Below are 15,033 nucleotides of genomic sequence, written 5' to 3'. Positions count from 1 at the left end.
AACTAATTTTTTTGCTGCTTCTACTGTAATATACAGTGGCTTGGAACCAAAATTACATGGTGTTGGGAGTCCTCGTGGGAAAAGGAAATAAATGGTCAGTGATAGGGTTACTAAGAAGGAAAACAGGCACATTTATGCATGCTTGTACACTAATGGTAGGAGTACAGTAAATAAATGCGATATATTTAAAGTACTGGTTAAGTCATCAAATGTGGAATTTAAATATGGTGAGTACAATGTGTACAGAAGTGAAGTGACAAGTATGTATTTATCTCATGTAAGTGAAATGGAACCTGAGGTTTCTCTCATTGTCCATAAAGTGCATGTGTGAAGACTACAGACACTGTATAGCCAATCATGTGAGTAGCATTAGCATTAGTAGAGGCATATGATTCAAGAAAGCAAGCTAAAAAAACCAACACACTTCCATTTCACCCCTCCGTTCGTTCGAAATACCTGTCCAGCTGAGCCTTAAAATTATTTAGGCTATCAACTTCCACAACAAGGGATGGAAGTCTGTTCCACCAACCAACTACCCGCTGGCTAAGGGCAAATTTCTGCACATCTATCCTACATCTGTCTTTCCGCAATCTGAATTTATGCCCTCTCAGGTGATTATTCTGAGCAAGAGGAAGAATCCCATCAGCATTGAGCATACTCAAACCATTCAAGGTTTTATGCACCTCTATTAGATCACCTCGCCGGTGCCTAGTCTCCAGACACTGTAATTTGCAAAACTTAAGCCTTTCTTCGTAAGAGCAACCCTTTGTTCCATTCACTAATCTTGTTGCCCTTCTCTGTACTCATTCCAGCAGCTCTACATCCTTCTTGAAATGAGGCCTCCAGAGCTGTATGCAGTACTCAAGGTGTGGCCTGACCATTGCCTTAATCAAGGGAATAATCACTTTCTTATCCCTGCTAGAAAAATTCCTGTATATCATTGACAAGACACCATGGGCTACTCTTGCAGCCCGTCTGCACTGCTCAGAGAACTTCATATCTGCCTGCACAATTACCCCCAGGTCCTTTTCATTCTCTATCACTGTCAGTGTAGTAGTGGCAGTTTTCGTGAAAGAATGAGTGACCTAGCATGAGGGAAAGAGAGAGTGAATGGGAATGAGTGGAAGAGCAAATGTAATTGGCCGAAAGAATACAAAGTTAAAAATAACTTACATTACTTTATACATACTGTACCAACAAACATTTACTAACCACATAAACACTATCACTGCATTCTCCCCTGGCCTGCAAAAAAAAAAAAAAAAACTTGCGGCTAGGCCTGCACCACAACTGAAGAATAACAGTAAGTTGAGGTGCCCAGAGAGTGCAGTGCAGAAAGTAAGAGTCAAATAAATGAGATGAGAGCTAGAAGAATGAATAAAAGTGTAAGCGTGAGAAAAAGAACCTTCATACCAGATTCGACACTCCTTGGACATGACACCAAAGAAGACATTCTGCGGCTTTGCTGCCAACAAGCCATTGACGATCTGAACTGGGGACTCTAACCTGGTTCCCTTTAAAACCCCATCCCCAGGTAAACAGCCTCATAGTTACCTCACCCAAAACCAGGTTCTTAATCAAGCAAAAAACAAACACCCATGAAATACATAAAAGCAGACTTTTTGAGAGTTGATAGTAGGTCCAACTGTGGCATGGGTGTAGATGACTCACCCATGATTTCATTCTCAATATATTTGCTCTAATTGTAATTAGAACAAATATATTCACTTTGACAGCACTAGGTTCATCTAGGCTCGATTTACTCGACACAGTCATGACACCATATACATATACTGATGCAGGAAGAGTATCTAGGAAGTTTTAGTCATAATACTCTATCTAACACTGATCAGCTAAGAAATTTACAGCTGGTGGGGCCAGCCAGCCAGCTAGAAAAATGCTATACTTATTGTTATGTCTCTAAGAGAATAGAATAACTGAAGTGAAATGGTTGTTAAAATGTGAATAGAGGTGTCATCTCTATGTATATTTCCAGAGGTGTATTGCTAAAAAAAAAAATAGTACCAGAATGCTCGTTCTCCAGAAGACTATATGATAACGCCACATCGACTGTACAGTAACTGAACCAGACTCACAGTTCATAGAACAACCAGTTCTAGCATTCAGCTCATGGCAAATCAAAATGCAGCGTTCGCACACATCACAGTATATCTCATTTGTTAGATCTGTTTATCTAACACATCGTACTTTAGTAAGAAACGTTAAATTTTCATTGTAAAATTTATATTTTTGTTTTTAAATAAATTTTTAAAGAAATCTATTAATTTTTTTTTAAAGATTACTATTAATATATATTTTTAGTAGCTATGGGTAAAATAGATATTTCTCCCTCCCCTTTGATTATGCCATTGTTTCATAATATTGATGTATAAATTTAATGATTTTCTGTTATGACTTTTAGAAACAAGTACCAGAACGTCGTTCCGGTGGGTTCAGGACCGAATACACCACTGTATATTTTTCCCAACAATGTTGTAGCTGATGTTATAATTTATAAACTACATTGGCATCTAAGGCCCAGTGTGTGGGTAGGAGCTTTAAAAAATTCGTCAAAATTTATAATGAATTTTATAGATTTATTTTGAATAATCCATAAAAATTCAAATAAAGTCCTATATTGTTGATTGGGAAATGGTAGCAACTTTGAAATATATCACATTTTGAATAATACAATATCGAATTAATGATGTAAATTAATGAGGTATATAATGTAATGAAATCAAAAAATGGAAAGCCTGAGTGTTACACTAGCACAAGCTTTTTAAATTGATATCTGTAACAAAACTTCATCATCTGTTCTGTTTTGATATTTTTTATACAATGACATTATTAAAAAAATAAGCATACTTTTATTTAAAAAAGTAAAAAGAATAAAAAAATTTCACAGTGTATCACAAGCAACAAAAGGTAGAGAGCTACTGCTTTAGGACAGGATTAAACTCTTTGAAACTTTTTTTTTTTTTAAATGAGCTATTTATCTTATTTTGCCCATGATTTTGAAAATGTTAACAGTAAAAGATTATTTTTAAAATAATTGCTAATTGTTCATTCTAAATGTTTTTAGGTAACTCACCTGTATGCCATGTTATAAGCCAAGTTCCTAGTAAAGGTGCTAGAGTCTGACCTGGCTTCGATAATAATGATGAAGTGCCAAATATTAAAGCTGAAATTGCTTGGGGACGTTCATTTCTTACCATGTCTTCGTCGACTAGATCACTAACTATTAAATTGAGTAATTTGCATGTTCCCTCAGTAAAAATCCGATTGCTGTTAATAATAAATAAAAAAATAATAATAAAATAAAATCATATAAACAAACAAACAAACAAATAAACAAATAAATGTGTATATATATATATATATATATATATATATATATATATATATATATATATATATATATATATGGGGGTGATCAATATTTGGGAAATTATGAAGCTTTAATATTTATTATTAGCTACACAGCAAGGAATTAACAGGCTTTTTCTGCACTGGTTAAAAAAATAAAAATAAAACAAATAAAATATAAAAAACAAATAATAAAACTTACTAATATCAAAAATAAAAAGAAAATAAACAACTATCTAGCACACCTTTGAATAATCCCAAGCGATTACCCAGATCTCTATGAATAGCTTACCAGCTATTCAGATAGTTCTTGAAAGTAGTCTCCTTAACATTTATACATGTACTGAATATACATCAATTGCAATGCAACTCTTCTGGAAGCATTCCTGATAGGCTTGTTTTGGAACTGCTAACAGTTCTTATGTCATATTCTGAATAATTTCCTCAGCTGTTGTAAATCTGTCACCTTTCAAGAGGGGAGCTTTAAACTTGGGGGAATTATCACAGGGAGCTAAATCCAGTGAGTATAGAAGAAGGGGACCACAGCTGTGGTGTACTCCACAAGGAATTCTTGAATAGAAAGTGTTGAGTGTTCAGGAGCACTGTTATGATATAAGTGCCAATTTCGTAAAACTTATACTTTTCTGGTGATTTTCTCCAAATAGCATCATGCAATTGCCATGGAACTGTTCTGTGGGATTCCTGGTTTACTGTCTGATCATGCAGGCATGTTAATAATACAATAAGCATGTGATCTTCACATTTTATTGAGATTATCTTGCTTTTTTGGGTATTGGGAATATTGGTGAGTGGGGTGAATGTTAATTATTGTTAATTAACGTTACGCTTACTGCACGAATATTGGGGGGAGTGAAGTTAACAACTCTTCAGGGACACCCCCACCCCAGTGTTTTGAGGGGGAAGGTCTCTTCAGGAAGTGCATGGTGCTGGACCTTCTGATGCGGCACTTGCATTACGCCTTCGCACTTTAGAGAAGTGGGGTGCTCCAATATTTTGCACTTCAGTGTAGATTCGGCATAATGTGTTCGTCTCGTGGTTTTGATTAGGACCAGATCTCATATACCCTCAACATAGGAGAGAGGAGAGAAGAGAAGAGAAACTCACCTCTCCAAATGTTGCAGTTTGGACCTGTTAGCGTTGTATAATATTGTGGAACTTAAGAAAGTTCATCAATATGCAATAACCCTTTCATTTTGATCTTATCGAAGTCTGCCGATTACTGGTGTGATTAGGAGCTTAGCAAAGAGGCAAAATTTCAACATAACAAAGGTTTATTGAATATATATATAAAAAAAAATATGTACACATCATTTACATTCTCTTAAAATCTTCATTATAGAAACATAATTTTCACAAATATAAAGTATTACAATGGTTCATTTGGTTATTTCATACCCCTTTACAAAGGGTCATACCATCAACATAGTAATTTACGGTATATAAACTTCTCATATATGTGGCCATTGCTTAAGTATCAACATCTTACTCTTGACTTATCCCTCAGTATAATATTTAAGTAAATGGGATAATCAAACCTTTACTTATCACCTGCATTAACCATTTAATATTCATGCTATTCTCCAAAATTAGGTTCTGTGACATATAATTCATGTCATGCTTAACATACTAAATCATAGGAAGGAATCATCTTCTTTTAAAACTTAGTTATTCCGTTATTATTCCATTTAAAGGTTTGCCTTTCACACACACATCTTACACATAATGAAGCTTTTCTGCTTACCCTTTTTATCTTCTTCTTTAACTCTATGGGCTGGCTTCTCTACTCGGGCGTTTTCGCCTTGCTTTCTTGCTTCTCTGGAACCGCTTTTATTCTATACTTCGGCTATGGCACTGGCATTTTGATAACTCTTTTACTGCACTTTTCACTTCAACATAAACACCAACTACCAAAAGACTGACCGACCAACTCTTAACAACCCCGGGTCCCGTTAAAGACCCCTTTATAAACCAGGAGCAGCTCTCTATGTTTAGACAACTACTCCTTCTCACTGGATGTTCCAAGTCCAGGGTCAGATCCCAAGTGCCTCAACAGCGTGTGATGGATAAGGAATCATCACCCCATCCTCCAGAAATTTCACATCCATTGAACCATAGGTAAGTCACAACTCTTTTGGTATAGTCACCACTGTGGTTCTGTGCATCACATGCACAATCTTGACCATTTTGGGCAAGCAAGAGTGTTACTTAACACCAGAGAACACTTACAGAGAGCTCAAGGTGTTTGCTGTACACGTGGGAAAACAATTTTTCCTCACTCTACACCCCGCTCTAGTGTCATCCCATACTTGTGAAGCTCTCACACGTTTATAGGGGAAGAAATCGTTTTTTTCTTGACCCTTTCCTGACCTTACAACGGAAATCTACCACTGTACTGTGAATGCAAACCTAGGCTTATGTGGCATGTACATCTACATGGCTTCTTCTATGCTAGTTACGAGTGGGTGGGCTTTTTCTTAAGATTCTTAATATTTTAACTCTAATTTTGAATATTTGCTTGATTCTACTGGTTTCCATCCTTGTTGATGGAATTAACAGATTGGTTAAAATACAGGTGCTCAATTAATAATATAGATATCAGCAATAAAGGAAACCAGGTTAATATTGGTTTTATCATTTAATAAAGGTTTAATTTAATCAAAAGAGAAAGGTGGGATCTATACCACTCGTAACAGGAAGGCGGTCTTCCATTGAGAGGACTCTGTCTTTGTTTCCGATCACACACACACACACACACACACACACACACACACACACACACACACACACACACACACACACACACACACACACACACACACACACACAAATTAGATACTTTGTTCACTTCACTTCTGTTTTAAAATTTGAAATAGAGGAATCTTGCTTTCCACAGAGAAGTAAACACCTTTACTGAATATTGCTTTTTTCTGTGTTCTCATCTTTAAGTGAAAGCAATAACAAATATTTCACAAGAACTCACACAAAACTGCTGATGTCTGTATAACTAGTAGCAGAGGAAAACAAGCAAACTCGAAATGTAAAAAATGCCAATTCGTATAATTTTGCAGAATTAGCAAGTGTGAGATGACACACCACTCTACGATTTTACCTTAGAGTTGCAAAGAGCATAGCTTAACACCCATAGGTTCTTGCACTCTATTACTCTGTGAAAACGGTTAATAACAAAATATTTCATTTTTTCCAGGAGCTATTACAGTAAATGTGTGACTATATTTAAGGAGGTAGAAAAATATTTTCAATTTTTCATCATTGATTAACTGTTAATGCTGGATTATTATTTTGGGATGGCACATGTCAAATGAAGCTACTACCATTATGTTATGTCAGGTGGGCTGATATGTAAGGATGCTATACATGTATGCAATTCAGGGTGAGAATAAGCAAGAAAAAGATTTAAGTAACTTACATTGAATGGAATGGTAGTAAGTGCCTGGGATACTCTGGTATGAGCATCGCAGAAACTCAATTCTGCTGAGGTTTTGTATATGACTGTGTTTGGGGTGTACTGAGATTGGTCCAATAACGAAATAACATCTAACCAACAGAAATCCAATGGTTGGAAACAGCTCATTGATGTGAGGCCAATAGAAGCTAATAAGACACAAACAGGGTAACAAAAAGGCTACAGGCAGTCAAAAAACAAACTCATTACAATACAGCCAAGAAGCATTTCAGAATGCACAACTCATGTCACTGATGGTGTATCGCAGCTGACAACTGAACTAGGTTCCACTCTTATCAGCAAAAAAACAAGGTTACAGTGAACTCGAAAACAACACTACTGAGCTGTGGTGGATTGAAAAAATATTGCCTGGCCTGAATTCTATTTCCTGTTGTTAGACACTGCTGGGATGACCAAAATATGGAGAAAACGGCATGGTAAGTTTACGAGCCCATTTTACCAGGTGTCAACATTGTAGGCTAGTGATGGCAGTGCATTGGTGTGGTAAATGTCCTTGAGGTTGTCACAGACATTCTCTCAGATATGCCAGACAAGCTGTACTTGCTACCTGGGAGTCTAAAAAGCTGATGGAAGTGATATTCAGGTGATATTCAAGTGGACCCAATTTCGGTGATGTCCGGAAGTCTGTGACAGTCAAATCCTCTGCTTGCACTTTCACAATGGTGGGACTGTTAGTAATCCTGGGTATAACCTCCATGCACAAGCACACTGTGGGTGACCACCCAGGTGTGAACCAATGTAAGCAGGGATCGAGGTGTGGTGCACCCACCACATGGAGGAATGCCACCCCTCTGTGTTACCAGGCAATACTAGGTGGTAGATGACTCAACAACCAGTGCAATATGACCACTTTGCTTATTGGAGGCTTGAAGTGATGGAACCCATGTTTAGTTTCCAGAGCTAAGTAGTAGTAGTAGCGGCACATGATTTTTTTTTTTTTTTTTTTTTTATGTGAACCCCAAACACGAGAGGTATTAGCACCTATAGTACTTAGTACCGTGCTTGGGTTTGAGGTTAAGAAGATGAAAGAAGATATTTGTTGACATTGGACTTGAACTTCTGTAGATTGTAATTTTCAGGAAATACGTATGAAGGAAGGTTGTTCCAGAAAACGGCAGTTGAATGAATAAATAAGGAAGATGAAAATTTGGTTCTGTGGGTTTGAAGTTGGACAGTAAATGGATGTTGGCTGGTGGCGGCACGTGTTCGGACTGTTTTGAAAGAGAGAGCAGGAATTATAGAAGCCAATTCAGAAGAACAGTGCCCATGGAAGTATCTGTAGAAGAGACATGCAGCAGAAACAGTACGTCTATGAGAAAGCGAGTGGAGAGACTCTGTTAGAGATGAATCATTAATTAACCTAACTGCCCTCTTCTGGATGGAATCAAGAAGCCGGAGAGAGGTTTTGGGTAACCACCCCAGATATGGGAACAATATTCCATGGCAGGGCGAATTTGCGATTTATACAGAGTGAGCAGCTGTTTGGAAGAAAAGTAACGCCGAGAGCGAAAGAGAAAACCAAGTTTTTTAGATGCAGAGGAAGCAATATTTGTAATGTGCTTGTGCCAAGAGAGATTAGAAGTCAGGGTAATCCCCAAAAGAGATATATCATTTTGCCTAGAAATCGGAGTGTCACTAAAGATAAGCATAGGAGTAGAAGAATCCTTTTTGCGAGATATAAGACAAGACTGAGTTTTAGAAGGGTTGAAATCAACTAAGTTGTCTTTGCCCCACTGGAGAATTACCTGAAGATCGGCATTTAAGGAATTGGTAGCAGATTTTCGAGAAGTTGAAACTGATTGAGCAGGACAAGGTTTCTCAAAATGGAAAGTTGAATGCAATGTGCTATCATCGGCAAAACTATGGATAGGATTTCCAGTCAATGGAAGAAGGTCATTGATATACAAGAGGAAAAGAGTGGGGGAAAGAACTGAACCTTGGGGGACACCGGCATTAGTGGAGAAGTTAGAAGACAGAGAGCCATCTACCATCACCCTCAGTGAGCGATCAGAGAGAAAACTGGATAACCAATTACTAAAAACAGTTGGCAAACCATAAGATGGAAGCTTGTTTAGAAGACCTTTATGCCAAACACGATCAAAAGCCTTTGAGATGTCAAGAGCAACTACTTGTGTTTCACCGAACCTTTCCATTGAATTAGTCAATAAATGGGTAACATAAGCCAGAATATCTCCAGTGGATCGACACTGACGGAATCCATACTGGTGATCGTTGATCAGACGGAAGGTTTCTAGGTAGTTTAAGAGTTGGCGGTTAATTGATTTCTCCATTACTTAGAAAGAGTAGAAGTAATTGCAATGGGACGATAATTGGATGGGAGGGATTTGTCACCCTTTTTAGGAACTGGCTGGATATGAGCAAATTTCCAAGCAGAAGGAAAAACACCTTTGGAATAAGAAAGTGAAAAAAGGCGGCAAAGAATAGGAGTAAGTTCAGGAGCACAGGTTTTGAGAACAAGTGGAGAAATACCATCAGGACCTGGAGCTTTCTTAGCATCAAGATTCATCAAAATCCTTCTGATATCCTTTTGACGGAAGACCACAGGAGGCATTGAATGGAGCGTGTTGGGAATGGTGGGAGGTGTTTTACCAAGATCATTAATACATGAGCTGGAAGAAAAATGGGATGCTAGAAGGTCAGCTTTATCCTTGGCTGAAGTGGCAACAGAACCATCTGGTTTGGACAGAGGTGGGAGTAAAGATGGGCAAAAGTTGCGGCCAATAGCTTTGGCAAGAGACCAGAATGCTCGGCTACCATTAGGGCAAGAAGCAAGTTTTCTACTCTTAGCCTGTTCAAACTCTAGTTTGGACTGGTTAATAACTGCTTTACAACTGTTGCGAGCTTTGGTGTAGGCAGAAAATGAAACTGAAGAATTAGAAACAAGCCAATTACGATATGCAACGTTCTTCTCTTGGACAGCCTTAGCACATTTATTGGAAAACCAAGGTTTAGATAAAGGACGAGATTTTAAAGTGGAGTGTGGGATAAAGGATTCCATTCCTGCAAGAATAATTTCACTGACACGATCTGAGCAAACGTTGACATCAGAAGTTTTGAAACAGTAATCCGACCAAGGAAAAGAAGAAAAGAAGTCTCGCAGGTCATCCCATTTTGCATTCTTGTAATGCCAAACAACACGTGGTTGGGAATAGCCATGAGATAAAGGTTCCATTGGAGAAGAGACAATCACCAAGTTGTGATCTGAAGTGCCTAAAGGACCTCTCACTTCGACCGTGTACTTAGAAGGGTTGATTGTGAGAAAAAGATCAAGTGTATTGGCTGTATGATTAGGATTGTGTAGCATCAGCCAAAAAAAAAAAAAAAAAAAATCACACCATTCCCTCCAAATGCCTGTCCAGTTCCTCCTTAAATTTATTTAACCTATCAACTTCCACAACGACAGATGGAAGTTTGTTCCAGCAATTAACCACCCGCTGGCTGAAGGCAAATTTCCGCACATCTATTCTACATCTGTCCTTTCTTAATTTGAACTTATGTCCCCGTAGGTTGGTAATCTGAACAAGTGGAAGGATCCCATCAGAATTCAGCGTGCTCAACCCATTCAAGGCCTTATAGACCTCAATCAGATCACCGCGCAGGTGCCTAGTCTCCAGCCACTGCAATTTGCAGAACTTAAGCCTCTCTTGGTAAGAGAATCCCTTCATTCCCCTCACCAATCGTGTTGCTCTTCTCTGCACACGCTCAAGCAAATCTACATCCTTCCTAAAATGAGGCCTCCAGACCTGTACGCAGTACTCAAGGCGTGGCCTGACCATTGCCTTATACAGAGGGACAATCACCTCCTTTTCCCTGCTAGCAAAATTCCTATATATCATTGACAAAACCCCATGACCCGCCCTAGCAGCCTGTCTGCACTGCTCAGAAAACTTCTGAGCAGTGCAGAAAAGTTCCGGTCAACCATTCCCCATCTCTTCCATCATGCAGTATGACTGATGACTTTTGAGGTTATGATGGACATCATGGTGAGATCCAATCTTCCTTACATTTCGAGGGTACAGCTCTAAAACGGTGTTCACAGGCTGGCCGCTAGTTAGTACACCTGACTGAACCTTTTGGTAACTCTTTAGGTAACTTACTGAATACACCATGAATTGTCAAACTAATAGAGCAAGCTTATCTAACACTTCTTAGTTCATTTCACAAATATACGTGGTCTCAATTCTAATCTCAACGATGTCCACTTTCACTTGCAGTCTGCAAAACCCCATGTACTTTTTCTGACAGAATCTCAGTTATCGGTTGATTCAACTAATGCTCATCTCAGTTGCCCAAATTATTTGCTGTACAATTCCTTTCGCCTCAAAGATGGTACTTGTGCATATGTCCATACTGATATTCCCTGTCAGTGACTTGGTAATTTGGAATCTCCTCTTTTCGATCTTCTCTGGCTTAAAATTTCTCTACTTCATTGCATCAAATTCATCTGTTGTCCCTACCGTTTTCTCAACTTCACAAATCAGTTGGAGCTCTTTGACTTCCTCTCTTTGCAACTTGACTTTCTCCAGTCCAAATTTCCTAACAGTGAGGTAATTTTCCTTGGTGATTTTAATGTTCACAACTCCAGCTGGCTTGTTTTCTAGTCACACCGATCCAGCTGGTCGAGATGCTGAGGCTTTTGCAATTACTAATGACCTTGTACAGATTGTTCATTTACCTACAAGAATACCGGACAATCCTAACCATACATACAACACGCTTGATCTTTTTCTCACAAACAACCCTTCTAAGTACACTGTCAAAGTGAGTGGTCATATAGGCACCTCAGATCGCAACTTGCTGATTGTCTCTTCTCCAATGGAGTCTTTATCTCATGGCTATTCCCAACCTCATATTGTTTGGCATTACAAGAAGGCAAAATGGGATGACCTGCGAGACTTCTTTTCTTCTTATCCTTGCTCGGATTACTGTTTCAAAACTTCTGATGTCAATGTTTGCTTTGATCGTGTCAGTGAAATTATTCTTGCAGGAATGCAATCCTTTTTCCACACTCCACTTTAAAATCTGGTCCTTTATCTAAACCTTGGTTTTCCATTAAATGTGCTAAGGCTGTTCAAGAGAAGAATGTTGCATATCGTAATTGGCTTGTTTCCAATTCTTCAGTTTCATTTTCTGCCTACACCAAAGCTGGCAACAATTGTAAAGCAGTTATCAATCAGTCCAAACTAGATTTTGAACAGGCTAAGAGTAGAAAACTTGCTACTTGCCCTAATGGTAGCCAAGCATTCTGGGCTCTTGCCAAAACTATTGGCCGCAACTTTTGCCCTTCTCTGCTCCCACCTCTGTTAAAACCAGATGGTTCTGTTGTCACTTCAGGCAAGGATAAAGCTGACCTGCTAGCATCCCATTTTTCTTCAAACTCATATATTAATGATCTTGGTAAAACACCTCCCAAGATCATTCCCAACGTGGTCCATTCAATGCCTCTTGTGGTCTTCCTTCAAAAGGATATCAGAAGAATTTTGATGAATCTTGATGCTCACAAAATTCTAGGTCCTGATGGTATTTCTCCACTTGTTCTCAAAACCTGTGCTCCTGAACTTACTCCTGTTCTTTGCCGCCTTTTTTCACTTTCTTATTCCAAAGGTGTTTTTCCTTCTGCTTGGAAATTTGCTCATATTCAGCCATTTCTTCTTTTTCAGCCATCCACTCGCTCCAAATGTTTGTCAAGTTCTGCCTTGAATCTATTTAAGCCAACTTCTACAACGACAGATGGTAGTTTGTTCCACCAATCAACCACCCGCTAGCTAAAGGCCAACTTCCGCACATCTATCCTACAAACCGACTTTCCTCAATTTCAATTTATGCCCTCTCAGGCGATTACTCTGAGCAAGAGGAAGAATCCCATGTGCATTGAGCATGCTCAAACCATTCAAGGCTTTATACACCTCAATCAGATCACCTCGCAGGTGCCTAGTCTCTAGACACTAATTTTCAAAATTTAAGCCTTTCTCCGTAAGAGCAATCTTTTGTTCCATTCACTATTCTTGTTGCCCTTCTCTGTACTCGTTCCAATAGCTCTACATCCTTCTTAAAATAAGGCCTCCAGACCTGTATACAGTACTCATGGTGTGGCCTAACCATTGCCTTATACAAGAGGATAATCACCTCCTTATCCCTGCTAGAAAAATTCCTGTATATTATTGACAAGACACCATGAGCTACTCTTGCAGACCGTCTGCACTGCTTAAGAAAACTTCATATCAGCCTGCACAATTACCCCCAGGTCCTTTTCATTCTCAACCACTGTCAGTGTAGTACCAGAGATGATAATACGTTACTCCTGGATTACTGCTTCCCATATATAATACTTTACATTTGTCAATGTTAAATTTCATTTGCCACCTCTCAGCCTATCTGCTCAACTCTTCTAGATGCTGCTGCAACAGCGCACTGTCATTAGTGTCATTAACAACTCTGCCGACCTTCGTATCGTCTGCAAACTTGGACATTAAGCCTGATATACCACCATCAATATCATTTATAAATACAGAAAACAAAAATGGACCCAACACTGAACACTGGGAGACTCCACTAATAACATTAGTCCATGAAGAACAGTGTCCATTGATTACCACTCTCTGTCTTCTCCCACTCAACCATCCCTTTATCCATAGCAGCAATTTGTTTCCAGTGCCACACTGCTCCAATTTGTGCAGTGGTCTTCCATGTGCAACAGTATCAAAGGCTTTTCTAAGATCCAAATATATGATATCAAAGTTATTCTTTGCATCCAGTTCCTTTGTGACTACATCATATTATCCAATCAAATAAATTAGTCAGACAAGACTTCCCCTTAACAAACCCCTGCTGTGTCCAAGCTATAACTGAAGTCTTGTCTATATGATCCTGCAATGCTTCTTTAACCAGTGCCTCCATTAATTTCCCTGGAACAGAAGTTAAACTAACAGGTCTGTAATTAACTGTATCTCCCTTCGATCCTCCTTTGTGGATTGGGGTCACATTTGCACATCTCCAGTCCATGGGTACCTCCCTGAGTCCAGGGAAGCTCTAATAATTATGGCTAAGGGTTTGCTTATTTCCTTTGCCGCCTCCTTTAATATAACTGGATAGATTCCATCCACCCTAGATGACTTTCTTGTGTTTATCTTCAACAATTTCTCCTCCACTTTCCTCTCAGTTATTACAAGATTATCTAGCTTACTGCCAGAATTGAATACACCTCTGGCATTCCCCTCATGTGTGAATGTAGATGCAAAATATTCATTTAATTTGTTAGCTACCTCAGCAGGATCATCAACAGTTGAACCATCGATATCAAGTGGACCAATCTGATTCATCACCTTCCTTCTAGAGTTTACATAAGTAAAGAACTCTATGCTGTTTTTCTTTGCATTCTTTTCCAAGGATTTCTTGTAATCTGCCTTCGGCTGCCTAACCTCCTTTGTAACTTGGTTACAGACCAGCTTATATCTATCATGGGCTTCTGTGTCACATGTCTAATTAGTTCATCTGACATCCATTTCTTGAACATTTCTTGCCTAAATTTTGAACAATATTTCTTTGTTGGTATGAAAAGCCTAGTAGCTTCCAAGATTAATTCTTTGAATGCTTCACATTTTGAATTTGCTGTTGGTAACATCAGTTGGTTCCACATCAGTTGTACTCCCCAAATTCCAGTTCTGCACTGCTTATGTCTGTGTGACACCATGTCTCTAATATCCCAACAATATCTGCCTTTGATGTCTTGACTAGCACTTCAAGCTCATCGAATTTATTAAATATAATCCTAGTTCTGGTGTTCATGCAAGTATACATGCACCTGTTTCTACTCTTAGTTACCCTAACACTAGGGTTACCATCCGTCCTCTTTTAACTGGATTTGTCCGGATTTTTTGGCTAAAATTTTTGTCCGGGTGGATTTTAATAAATTTGTCTAAATGTCCGGATTTTTATATTATACTCCATTTTTTTTATGCAAGCTCAATGGAAACTACCAAGTTACGTTATACAGAATCTTTTTCGGAACAGGAGACGACTCTTCAATTTGAATTTCCGTGTTGACAATTAGGCAGAAGACCCCGACGACACTCAGTTTAGTGCATTGAGATTGTTACCAACCCACTTCAGAATTTATGCACATATAAATTTTATATAGT

At 38.6% G+C, this 15,033-nt stretch overlaps 1 protein-coding gene across 2 annotated transcripts in view; it reads right to left on the bottom strand.

Annotated features, from left to right (window-relative positions):
• LOC150078250 (solute carrier family 68 member 1-like) overlaps positions 1-15,033 on the bottom strand; it is a 118,141-nt gene that overhangs the window by 19,957 nt on the left and 83,151 nt on the right. For both annotated transcript variants that reach the window (XM_090384652.1, XM_090384650.1), the window contains exon 5: positions 3,095-3,288. In XM_090384652.1, coding sequence (XP_090240778.1) covers positions 3,095-3,288 — 194 coding nt within the window. The remainder of the gene's footprint in view (positions 1-3,094; positions 3,289-15,033) is intronic.

The sequence above is a fragment of the Mastigoproctus giganteus genome, chromosome 11 (genome assembly GCF_048544385.1).
Source record: "Mastigoproctus giganteus isolate SK-2022 chromosome 11, ASM4854438v1, whole genome shotgun sequence".
In the NCBI taxonomy this organism is placed as follows: domain Eukaryota; kingdom Metazoa; phylum Arthropoda; class Arachnida; order Uropygi; family Thelyphonidae; genus Mastigoproctus; species Mastigoproctus giganteus.
This window is presented reverse-complemented; position numbering and strand designations above follow the sequence as displayed.